Source organism: Arvicanthis niloticus, chromosome 9 (genome assembly GCF_011762505.2).
Source record: "Arvicanthis niloticus isolate mArvNil1 chromosome 9, mArvNil1.pat.X, whole genome shotgun sequence".
NCBI lineage: Eukaryota > Metazoa > Chordata > Mammalia > Rodentia > Muridae > Arvicanthis > Arvicanthis niloticus.
This window is the reverse complement of record NC_047666.1, coordinates 41730437-41744237: the sequence shown is the minus strand read 5'-3', so window position 1 is coordinate 41744237 and position 13801 is coordinate 41730437. Positions and strand designations below refer to the sequence as shown.

Sequence of the window (13801 nt, the reverse complement as noted above, 5' to 3'; positions counted from 1 at the left end):
AAACTAGGTAACTGAACCCAGGTACCAGTGTTCCTAACCACATAAAGGAAAGCACTATTCCATCAGATTTTTCTTGCCATGGAGATACAGAGCTGTGATGAATAAAGTCATTTATTACACTACCTTCTTGTAAATTACTTTCCTCAGATATAATTCAAAATTTGATGCAACACTAAGCAAAAAATATGCACTAATGTCAAATTCCATTTATTTCATTGCTAAAGAACTGCTAGTCTTTGCATCAAACATTTCATCTTAGTTGCATCATTTCTATACCATAGAACTGAGTGTCGAGATGCTGGTTAACAAACCTGCAAGTAAGGAAATACTGAAGGAAGTTCGTATCTATTTTATCTAAATACAGCTTGATACTCTAATGAAGTCCATCTTGAAAAGCTTTCCCAATGGCTACTGTGCATACTGCCTTGCCTTGCCTTCTTGATGAATGGACTAATAGACACATACCATCATATCATCTAAGAAGAATGATTAATAGACATTTCCCAAACATTTTAGATAATAAGTATTTTCACACTTTTTAGGCTATCTGGCCCTCAACATAACTATTCAAACCCAGAAGTTTCACATGAAACAATTAACACATGAGTGTTACTGAACTCAAGTGATTCTTGTTTTATAGACATGAAAATTAGAAGGCCATGTAATAGTCAGATATCATGAAATATTATACTTTTAATTCACCTGTTGTCCAAATCCAGATGGCATGCTCATGTGACATACTTTCAACACTCATCATAAAGCATGATTTCTTTATCTTTTAAATGAGTGTTAATCATGTTTTCAATGTTAAGGTAGGTTTTTATTATTCTGAGGTAGGGCACAAAAGGCATAGATTAAGGAATAAAAGGCATAGCCTACACCCAAATTATAAACTATGATGCTTTGGGAAAATGTGCAATCCAATTTACTGAACTGAATTTCTGATAAAATTGTATTATTTGGAATTTACCTCTCAAAATAGATTTTGCGCTTAAAAAAAAAAAAATCAAAGCATTTAAGGCAGAAAACAGAATGACTCAGTCCTAGGTAACTTAGTTGATTATCAGAGTCACTTTATTACTCTTTGATATTCCTGCAATCTTCATCCTCTGTGGCCGAGGTCTGTGGAAGTAGGGAACGCCTGCCACACTGCTGGATTTAGGATTGCTTATTTCTTCTTCAAAAGCATAAATTTGTATTTATCTTCAACATCTCCAAATGTTTAAATGGACATTCTGTAATCTAAATCTGAATCTTAGGATAAATGTGATCCAGTGCCTGAATGTTGCAGCTGTGAAAGTCACAGTTTCTAAACACTAGTGATAGGTTATCTTCTTTTCATATAATTGTAAAATTTCAGATTAGAAGCACCTTGGAAGGACAGTCTTGCTCAACTGAGTATGATAGAAAAATCAAATATGGGGGCGGGAAACATGCCTCAGAGCATTAAAGTACTAGATACTTTTCCAGAAAATCTGGATTCAATTCTAAGCACCCACGTGACAGCTTACAACCATCTATAACTCTAGTCTCAGAGGATCTGATGCTCTTGTCTGGATTTGCCTGGTGTCCATGGCACTACCTGCAAGTAGTAGAGATATAGTCAAGTGGGAAAAACACCCATGCATATAAAAATAAAAATGTATAAGGAAACAATGGGGAAATCAGGTCAGTCATTTGATTGGCTTGAATGCTCCTGTTGTAACCTAATGTTAGAACATTTATCCTAATTGTAAGAATGGCATGACACTTATGAACACCATATAGGGAATAGGTTGTTCACAATCCACTTATGTCCCCACACTCATGCACATCAAAGGGGTAATACATAATGAAAAAGACATGATGTTGAGAATGGGACCTGTTGGGAGAAATGCAGTTTGAGGGGAACAATAAGTAGTGGGCAATCCTATATTTCATCGAGTGTAGCCATGAAGTAACCAGCGTAGTGAATAGGTTAATAAAGGAGAACTTGGTGTTTGTTTCTTCTGAATAAATCCGTAGTTCATGTAACTGATTTTTTGAGGGTTTCAGTGTATTTTTCAAGACACTTGCATTCACTTTACTTCTGGAAAGTAAATTGCCACAGCAAGCATCCTGTAAGGCCTGGTGACTGAAGCATCCTCGCAGAGAAGCTCAACCTTTGCCCATTCTGGTTTGTTTTAATGGCAAAGGCAGCTGCTACTTTCAAACAAGTCATTAAAACCCAGAAATGGGCTCTGCTTCAGCACTCAGTTCTGCAGTAGATTACTAGTGGAGTGCTGTTGCCATTGAGAGTGCTATTATGTGTGAGTTCCAGCAAAGCTACTCCTGTGTAGTACCACATTTACAGTACTCAGAAGGGAGTGGATTGGGTGTACGTGACCAGAGCCCAAAATCTGCCAAACAGAAGCAAGCAACTAATAACAGTAGATGCCTCTCTGAGGATATTGCATTTTCTTTCCCTGTATTTTTTTAAATACCATAATTATGGAATTGAACTATCTTTTCTATGTAAAAAGATAATTTTTATCATGATTATTTTATAGTATAAGACATATATTAATTAGAGGAGTAATACTTTGGTAAGAGTTGTCATCTGGAAATTGCTAGTTAGCCTTTGGTTAGCTGAAAAAATTTCTAATGCTACTGCAGACAGGCACAGAGGCTGACTTGCAGTCTGATGCTGATTAACCAATAATTCTAATATACACAACTTGTACATGTGTAGGTATATCTGGTAATATAGTTACTACTTTCTGAAGGCATAAGGCTCAGGGATGGGCCAGGGGATTAAAAAATGTAATAGCAGTATACCCTGATAAATATGTTGTGATGTTTAAGATGTACAGACAGTTTTGTAAGAATCTGCAGTGCAAACAGATGACTGCCGAATGTTAACTCCAATGAAGGATATTTGTAAGCATACCAGGGTCCTTTCACAATCCTCTTGTTGCTTGTATATTACTGCCCAATGGTTTTCCAGAAGTAGAAAGCATGGGAAGTTCCTAGTTGAACTTTATTTGTAGTTCCAAAGATAAATTATTTATAATCTCTGCCAATATTAAAGAAATCAATAAATGGTTTTTTTTTTTTTTTTTTTTTTTTTTTTTTTTTTTTTTTTTTTTTTTTTTTTTTTGGTATGGCCAGTTTTATTCTGGTGGCTTTGTGTTGACTTGAAGTTAGTTATGTTGATAAATGCAGTATATCTCACGTGGAACTTAGTAGTCAGTGGGCAATATTGACACTTGGGAACATGTACTTTATCAACATGTATTTTATTAACATTGAATAGAGGCAGTTACATACTATGCAGCACTGAGTATCCTGTGTGTCTCTTTATGTGACAGATTTGTGAGAACCCACAGTTTTTCTTTTCTACCCCAGAATCCCCAGGAGACTTCAGATCAGTGGGTTTAGTAAAGACTCATATTTTGGGACCTTTGAGAAAGTTTTAAAGTGCTGGTTGTTTAATATTTTTATTCATTGCTATGATTTGTTTTATTTATGTATAAATCAGTGTAGAAAATACCTTGCAATGGCACCCACTCTTTTTAAAGCATTAATAATTGGCAATACTGTAGGAAAAAGATGTATGTGTCTGAACTAGAGGTTGTCAAATGGTGAATGAGAATGCATCAGTGATGGTTGAGGGAGATGGCTCAGTGGGTACAACTGCCTGCTTGAGCTCTTGAATTCAGATCTCAGCTCCAAGTGTATCCCAAATGCATCATAACCCCAAAATTCTGTGCTTTCTAAAGTGTCACTCTGAGTTCATTGGAAGATCCTGCCTTAAAAGGATAAGGCGGAGAGTGAAAGAGAAGGGTGACCAATGTCCTTTGTCATCTCCATATGCCACCAATGCAGACACTTATATGTGTGCAAACATCCCCCTTACATACATACTCTGTATGGGCATACATAATAAAGACTATACTAATGAGTGATGATATTAATTTATATCTAGGATTAAGAAATAGAGAATGATAAAGCTGGTTGGGTGGAAGAAAATATACTGCGATTGAATAAAAAGAAAAAGCAAAACAACAAGCACTGCTTACAGCAATTTAAGGATTTGTATTATTTCACGAAAACTATTTTATTAGTTGTATATTATGCTGCATATAAATGAATATTGTATATACAGCAATTTGTACTTAAGTCAACTTTTAATCCTGGGCCACTTATAAAACCTCAAAGCAGTGGAGTCTGTGTAGTTTGAGAATCTCCCTTCCTACTAGTTTCCGACCCAGTATGGGAAAGTCTCCCTTTCCTGTCATTGTTCCCATAATTTCATTCTATCCCAAAATAGAGAGCACAGTTTAATCACTGTCAGCGTTAAAAACAAACAATATGAAAGCAGGTATTTGTTTGTGAAAGACATGAGATGAGGGAAAGTGCCTGTACTTTGGGTCTAAGAAAGAGGCTCAGCAGATAAGAGTACTCCTTGTGTATGTATGAGGATTTGAGGTCAGATCTCAGCGTGCTCATACAAAACTAAGTTACAAGCCAGATGGAGTTGTAGCCTCACTGATGCGGGTGGGGCACAGGCACAAGAGCAGTGAGGTTCACTGAGAGACACTGTCTCAGAGGAGAAAGGCAGAGAGTGACAGTGCAGGACAGCAGACATACTCCTCTGTTCTCCGTGTGCACATGTATGCACACTTCCAACACACACAGGTAGAGTTAGCATTTTAAACAGATAGGCCATTACAAACAGAAAACTGGCTTCTGTTGACTTGAGGTGAGGTTCTTTTCTAGAATAGCTTATAGCTACAGAAATACAGCAAAATATAACCATTAGGTAAATCATTTCTCTGTAAGCAGCAATTTATAATAGGAATTACTTTCTGTAGAATTATATTGTCATAGGAACAATGAACTTGAACAAGAGTTTGATAGAACACATCACCAAAATATATGAAGGGAAAATAATATGTAAACCCCCAAAGCTTTGACCCAAAACTGGTGAAAAAAATTAAAAACCATAAATATAATAATGACTATACCATAAAAATAAAAACCATAAATGTAGAATCTTTGACAGTAAGAGACTAAAGACATGTCTCAAGAGAAACTGATTAATAAAATTTTCCCACATATTGCGAGAAACTTGTGAACATTTCAAAGATCCACAATGAAAGCTGCTGTAATAGTGAGAATGTATGTGGTTTTTTCTTTCCAATAAATAAGGCCATGTTGTATTTTCCTTGTATACCATGCACATTGTGTACCTCACAATAGCATACTCCTTATTCTTGTTCTTCTACTTGTACCAATATGCCACTTTCTCTTCCCCCCTTCTTCTTTCTCCTCCTCTTCTTCTTCCTCTTCTTCTAAGTTGAATTTGCTCTTAAACCATACAATAAAAAGGGATAATTTGGGGATCAGAATTACTATATCATATTTATAGACAATGGTACACATTTAAATAAACCAGAGAGAACTATGAAAACACTGAAGTTTTCAAAACCTCAACCTATATCTTTTTGATCTGTAATTTCTTCAAATGCTTTATGTATATCTTACAATATGGCATTTGCATTGATTGGCATCCTTTTCTCTCAATCGAAAAGAATGTCCCCACAAGTAGAAATATCAATTAAATGAAAATAATTCTATGACAGCCTGTTTGCGGAAATCATCCACATTCTTTAACTCTACATCACTGTTGTTCAGATTGAATATCAGTCTACAAGAATAAATGAGACATTTTGTCATTTTACTAGGGCCGACTTCTGGCATGGAAGTATCCTCAGTGTAAACTATTATGGATATAAGGTTTTAGTATGTTGGCATTGCTTTGTTTACTTCAGCAAACTGAGGTTAAAAGATGAAAGTAATTATTGGTTAATGAAAATAGATCATGTGTCAAGAAAGCTTACTTTACTTGAACATTTATTTCTAGTATCAGTGAAGCCTAACCATCCCTTTTAATTCTAAATCTTTGACTGTTGAGTATTATTTCACATGTGTTTTTTGTTCTCCTGTTGATGGACAGAGCAGGACATAAAGACTGAAGTACTAGACACTTAATTTAGCAGTTTAAAGACTTGCTACTTTATATTGGCGCCAGGTTTTCAAACTGTCCTACAGAGTGTATGCCAGACTGCAGCACTTTTCCATTAATCTAATTGCTTCCTAACATTTCCTCATGCGGGAAGTAGAAAAATAAGTTAAATCTGAAAATCATTTCCTTTTCCTTTCTCATTTCTTATCTTAAACATGCTGCATTGCCATCTTCTGTTATTCTGGTATATTCATTATAGTATATATCTTAAATATGTGTTCATATAGGCACACACACATATATGTATATATATGTATGTATGTATATGTAAGTATATATGCACCTAAATAAACACATATGTGTGTACACTTCCTTCCTAGTGTATAAATGATGGTGGTAGCGCTCATCATTTCCTTCTGGGTCTTTATAAAAATAATGAATGGTCAGGGAGAATTTTGTCAACTTATGAACAACAGCAACAAGACAACAGCAACAAGACACCTTTTTTTTTATTTCACCTTCCCTTGTTTTGTTTTTGTGTTTGTTTTTGTGTTTGTTCGTTTGATTTTGTCATGCCCTGGATCTTGCTGTCCCGCTTCCACAATATATCAAAAAAAGTTCACCATAAATACCTACTCTAATGGGAGCTTCTTGACAAAAGACCTTATTCTACTTATCAATAATTTTCGCCAAGTTGTGAGGTTGTAGGCCAATCATTATAAATGATGTCCTTGCAAAAGAGGGGAGTCTGAGCCTAGAGAGAGAGACACACACACACAGAGAAGATCAAAAGCGACTTGAAGAAAAGATGAGCATGCATAATGCCAAGTAGAAATACAGAATAGATCCTCCCCTTAAGGCCTCCAGAAGAAGTCAGTCCTGAAAATGTCTTGCTTTTTGGCTTACAGCATCAGAATTTGGATACAGCAGATGCTGTAGGCCAATTTACCTTGTCTATTATGTGTAGTTTTTCACATGCTATATGCATCTTACATTCAAAAATGTATCACAGACATGTATTATACTAAGATTAGCTCGCTTATACTTTTATAACTTCAAAATTATATAATAAAAATTACTTTGGTCATTCTTTCTTAACAAAATAGATGTATACTACTAGTATGCAAACAGTGTCTTATAGCTGAAAACTGTCTTCATATTTATTTGTTTTATTCTGTAGAATAATGTGGCCCAGAATAGCTCTCATCTAATTGGCAACATACTCTTTTACACTCCTTAACCAAAGCTAGTGTTCTTTCTGTGGAGGACAGTGATCTAGAAAGGAAATGGAAGAATCCAATTCTGATGCATGTCTCTTGAATTCTGCCTTTAATGGTATTACATTCATGACTACTTTGGGGAGCATTTGTCTTCATTGAAACGGACTCCACTATCTTTTTCTTCATGTATATATGGCAAAACCCAGCAGGGCAGAAGTTGGCTATTCTCTGCTTTCCCTGGGAATTTAAAAGGTAACTTTGACTCTTCGAGAATTTCATTTCTTTTGGGGAAGGAAATGCAAACAGCGTGAAATCCCTTCTCTGTTTTTCTTTGTCAGTCTACATAAAAATTGTATGACATGTGACCATTAGAATTGATCGAGTACACTTTGATCTTTTATGTGACATTACCTTAGGAGCCCATGGAGCTTGTATCTACATTCAGAGGCACTTATTTCTAGTTGCCTGTGGCTGTTAGGGGCAAGAGGCGAGGAGGGTGAACACCTTAGGATAAAACTTTTGGACTTCTTAGTCTTATTCAGCAGTGTTACACATTCTTCATTTTAAGCTGTAAAGCTAAAAATGGGGCTTTGCAAACAGGGTAGCATATCAAAAAAATGTTCCTGTCACAAAATGTAAAGTTCAACATCAATCTAAATGTTACATCAAATACATTTAATCAGGCAAGAGGCTACCTTCTGTTATATATCAGTTTCCTGTAGACTGTTATGAACATCCACATGGGTAAAGGACATATCCTTTTGAGGATCAAAACTAATTGAAGAAAATGCTACAGATTCCCTTATGGGTAGCCACGGCCATAGTCTGATTCTTCTAAGGTTATTTTGCTGACAAGAGTTTAGAGCAGCTTATCTCAGCATCCCCTTAACACCAATTTCATTCAAATGCAAGACAATCAAGCTTTTGTCTGTTGTCTAGGCATACAGCGTGGATTAACCTGTCCCATTTTATTAGTAATTTCTATTTAGTTTTAAAGATTTTATTATTAAAATGTGATCTTTCCCAATAAAGAGATATTGTGGGAAATACTTCATATATATTTCAAATAACCTCAACTGTTTATACAATCCAGATTAATGTTGAGGCTGTGGCATGTTCCAGAAGCCATAGTACAGGAATGGCTTAGATGCCGATTATTAGCGATCACACAGGTATTCATTGACCCATGCTGAGTAGAATCACTCAGTGCAAGTTGAAAGGTGCCAACACACCATTCTACTGACCATCTACCTTGTTCAATCTTGAGATCGCACTTCAGCCTCAAAGCTGAGACTCAATGCTGAAGCTCAGCTTCATTAAAGATCCGAATCTAGAAGTCCAATTGTGATCTCTACTGAATACACGCTGCTTCTGTACCACAGTAAACTTGAAAATCTGGCAGAACCACTGAAAGTAGGCACTGTCTACAGTATAACGGTAGTATGTACATATCTTATGGTTAGAAAGGGTTTTTTGTTGTTGTTGTTGTTAACATACCTGTTTATTGGACTTTGTCTTTGCCAGCAGTGAAACATATTACCCTCTCAAAAGAACAATAAATGTTTAGCATTAGAACTTTCTAGACACTACCTTGTATCTCTTTAGTGGACTCTGGAATCTATCATTTTCTTGAACTAAATCATAATTGTAAGTAAAACACCTTTAATGATTGTGGTGTTATAGATCAGAAAAACATAGAGGTACTGTTACAAGTGGCTTCAAGGCCTTGTTATACTGGTCTGACTAATGGTTATATAAGTGGCTCGATTCACTCTCCAGTTCTGTTTGATGACATGAGACTCAAATCTTTCACACATTTTCACACGTTTGGTCATTCTGGTATGACTGTTCTCCATCAAAGATATTGTCTAGCCTGACAAAGACAGTATAGCTATCTACTCCTTGTAGAGGTTTGGGTAAGAATGTTCTGATATTTGAACACTTTGTTCCCAATAGATAGCACTGTTGGGGTGGTTTAAAAGGCATGGCCTTGCAACAGAAGTACATTACTGGTGGTGGGATTTGCTATAACCAGTCCACTCTCTCTGATTTGTGTTTATGGTTGAGAGTGTGACCTCTCTCAACATCCTGCCCTAGCAACCACACATGCTGCTTGCTGCCATGCTTCTCCACCATGATGTATTTTTATCGCTCAAGAATCATGAGCCAAAGGAGACATTTTCTTTTTCAGTTGTTCTGGTCATAGTATCTTATCACAAAACCAGAAAAATGACTAATATACCACATTAAACAAAAACACACTGATAAGCTATGCTATGCATTATCTTACAGAAGTCTAGGGCAGTTCCTAGAATCAGGGCACCAAATGCTTTACAGAAAAGGCAAAGCTATGTCTTTCCATGAGCCCTGCAGTAACTTTTTCTAAACTGTATACAATGGCATTCTGAAATGTTGGGTGAAAGAATTTGTGTAACCTAACCATTCTTTGCTTAGATTTCTTCTTCTGTGTCCAGGACAGAATGCGGTACTCAGGCTAAGAGCAGTTTGATAATTAAATATTGCATCAGGGAGGTGAGGACTCATCCCAATACATAGTTACTTGTATACCTTTCATTGTAATGATTATTGTGGTTTTCATGTTGTAAGTTTGTGATCCACATTGTTCTGGCAGATGTTTCTTTTGTGTTAATTGCTGTTTGAAGCATATAAAATGTAAGTTCTTCCTCTCAGAGGCTTTTGAAACTATTCAATCTCGTCTTGTTTTTGGCTTATATTTGATGGACTCTCTTAGTCTTTGTCTTTATTTTGCCATCTCAACGTCAGGAGAAACGCCAGAGCATTCCAGGAGAGGAGAGAAGAGGAGAGGAGAGAGGTCTTAAAAAATTTTTGTGAATTTGTTTTTAAAACTGTTCTAGAAATGGTTACACAATTTCAGTTGCATAACTGTTTTGTGATAACATTCTCTTTCTCCTTTCCCAACACCTAGGACAATTAGAGTTTTGTTTTCATATGTGTGAATGTGACAGTTACCTTTAAAAAATATTTCAGTTCTCCTAAAGTAGGAACACTTTTTGAAAGGCACTTAGTCATGTCTGCATCCTTTTATGTCATTTGCTATGAAGAATATGAATATCCCAGCGAATCCTGGGTATTTCTTCATTGAACAAGGCAAAATAAACATGGGCAAACAGCCATGAGTTATACATATTCCTCAAATGTTATGAGAAACGTGATGGGTTTTCATTTCAGCTTAATTTTGCAAAGGGATTTTATATAATAGAAAAGATTTCTGGTAATGAAATGATTCTTCAAAGAAAATGTGCATGTAGTATATGGGCATTGTTGTGGCAAGTAAATGCTATAGCTTTGTTTGTGGACTGAAATGAATTAATAAATATGGTGGCATTTCTTGTGGACTGCTGCTTCTCACGGACTTCACTCACTGTTGAGGATGGATTGACAGATGCTATTTAACCAAGCAGTGTTCACAACGCATGGTACTTGCTGGGAAGTAGGGACAGTTAAGAGTAAACGATAGTTGCTATTCGTTATTTTACATTCTGAACTGCACCCTATATAAGACCTTTCATTTATTCTTGTTATTTTATTCCTTTAACTATACAGGTGAGCTTCTCTTACAAGGCCCCGTGTTTATCAAAGAGCCCAGCAACAGTATTTTCCCTGTTGGTTCAGAGGATAAAAAAATAACATTAAATTGTGAAGCAAGAGGCAACCCTTCACCTCATTACAGGTACTGTGGGAAATTTGAACATGTAAATAAAATGTGGCAATTGTAATTAGTTTGCTTCAGAATATTTTGCCATGTAAGAAGTAGTTGATACATGATGCTATAGCTCTACAGTATATTCAACTGAACCAATTCCACGAACATTTGAATCTTTTAAGGCATCATGTCTGAATTAAAGGAAAAATATCAGAAAGTTTATTAAGTATGTTTCATTGTTTCACTGGTTTATGGTGTAATTTAATTTTTAAAGTTTACAGGTTAAAAGTTAAGTTACAAAGATATCATGAACACATTCATTAGTGGTGTGAAAAAGTGGTATTTGATCCATGTTATTTGTTGTTGTTCTGTTTTCTTTGTTGTTGTTGCTGTTGTTTTGGTTTCTTTTTAAGATACATTGGGTTTTTTCTTTACTTATACTGGATATGTGTTTGGAGGTTTATTAAATGTGGGAGACTGAAATGCATTTTTAAAGTATTTTAAAGAGAGAATAATTTTTAAAATCAGACGGTTAAAAATCACCTTAAAATCCTTACTTCTAAAATTATGCAAAATCCTGTTCACTGAAACTCCCAGCTGTCATACACACACACATACACACACACTTCAAAAAGGTATAAAAGTGAAGACGAAAAATTGAAGTTTCATCTTAAGATTAAAATGTCAACATTTGGAAAGTGATCAGGATTATGTGAGGGGATGAGTAGTTTGATTAAATGTCAAAATAGTAACAATTTTTGCTCATGAATACTTAGGGCAGCCAATTTAATGAAGAGATGAATTATTTATAATTAGCATACATTGCTTCCATCGAAGTGGCTGGATGAGGTCCTTCAGAGCAACGTGTACCTCAAAGTGCTTGTTAATATTTGCATCAATACTATTTACTCAATTCCTGTACTTTGCAGAAGAAGCATCTTCCTCCTACATTAATAGAAGCCTACAACTCCAAAGTCACCATTTAGACCTTATTGAACCTCTGTTGCTCTCTGAAGCCATATAAATAATAGACTCCAAAAATTCTTGTTAATGTGGGTCAGGCTTGCCTTAGAAAAAGACTTTTAGATTTATGCACCTGGAAGTAATTAAGGTTAGTCACTTGAATGTGTTGAATGTGTACTTAAGGAGCATCTACTGTGTACTTTCAAGAAAAATATGCATTAAACATACATGTTCACTGGTTTGAATAAACAGAGTCAAGGATACAATGAAGTCTTCACTTGGCTTCTACTTCTTACTATAGAAATATGAAAAGCATAAAGAAAACAAGAAGTTGACTTTATGAGCTAGCTAGAAAAATTGTTTTTAGTGTATGCAATGTCTGCAAATATTTCTTCTTTGTGGAGAAAAATAAAGAGATCATTTGCTGAAGATTCCATCCTGGAAGTATTGTTTCTCACACATTTCTAAAGATGTCTGACAGCTTATAACGACTAGTTCTGCCCATAGAAGAAGAAAACTTTTATATAGAGAGCTCTAAATGGGGAGGGGGGAGGGAGGAATCCATGTGAGTGATAAGCATGTAGGTTATTTTTCTGTTGTGATGGAGTTGTATTGTCATATTTATCTTATGAATTATTTCATGAGAAATGTATTTAGTGAAGAAATTCTCAATACACAAACTGTTGTCACAGAGGAATGTATTTCTAAATGAGAAGATTAATTATGTTTGTAGAATGTTATCAGATAGCCAGATGGCTTGAGCTTAGAGAAACCTATAAATCTTTTGTAGAAATTATGCCTTGTATCCTAGGTGTTCAGTGTGATGTTGTGAAATCTGAGTGTAAATATATTAATTGCATATACCAAATTTTTATAGAACTTTTGTCAGTTGATAGTGACCTTCTATTTTACTGTATACCCTAGAATGCCAATTTAGAATTTGGTATGTTTCACTTCAAGGAAAATCTATACCTGAGAAGAGGAAATACACGGCTTTCATTGATTTGTTGATATAGTGTTGGATAAATGAAGAAATTTAACATGCTCCATATTGTGTCAAAATCCTTAGTTGATAGCCAAATAGAACAGACACTTTTATCACAGCTTTAAAGATTTTCTGAACTGAAGATTTATAAACAATATGAAATCTCACCTTTGCTAAAGGTTCATAATTTCTGAGAATTGAAAGCTAGAAACACAAGGGAGTTTCTTATTCTGAGCTGCATTAGACATTCCTATAGTAACTCCCCACAAAACCCCAAAGTTTCTGTTTCTGTTTGCTGTCTACAGAAGAAATAGGTTCCATTGAGTCAAAGGAATATAGAATAGTGCAGGCCATACTGATGACTTTATCTATTCCCTGGCTAATTTTGCCTTTAATGTTACTGTAAGTAATATACCTTATTATCATAGAATGATTCAGATGAAAGCAAACTTGTTTTTAATATTTTTTAGAAATTACAGTTTAGATTTAATATAATAACAAAATTAATATTTTAATAAGGCAATAAAATAGTATTGTCTATCATATAATTATAGACTGATAAGTAGACAAATAGGATGCTAGATACTGAGATAAGGAGGGAATGAACGACTCCTAGGAACTCGCTGGTTGGAGGTGACCCAGTCATATTTCTGAAGATTCAGAACAAAGTATTAGAATCTTAGGAGAGTTTGCCCTTTAAAAGCACAAAGACTCCTGGAGACTGGCACAAACTCACCCCTTGAGAGATCCTGTTCTTGTTATTTCCCCTTTGGGTAAAGATAACTCTTAATTGGTCATATTAGGAATCCAAAAGTTCAGAGAATCTCATGAGAAATTACTCCTATAAAGGTCTAATTGAGAATTTTACTCTTTTTCTTACATTTCCCTGTCTACACCCTAAAGCCCCTGTTTAAAGGTTAATTAGTATTCAGTCTGACTGTAATTGCTGATGGTGCTGA

General features: G+C 35.3%; 1 protein-coding gene across 1 annotated transcript in view; it reads left to right on the top strand.

Moving 5' to 3' along the window:
- Positions 1–13801, top strand: part of Cntn3 (contactin 3) — a 354703-nt gene that overhangs the window by 103120 nt on the left and 237782 nt on the right. Inside the window, exon 3 of the mRNA XM_034512693.2 lies at positions 10795–10921. Coding sequence (XP_034368584.1) covers positions 10795–10921 — 127 coding nt within the window. The remainder of the gene's footprint in view (positions 1–10794; positions 10922–13801) is intronic.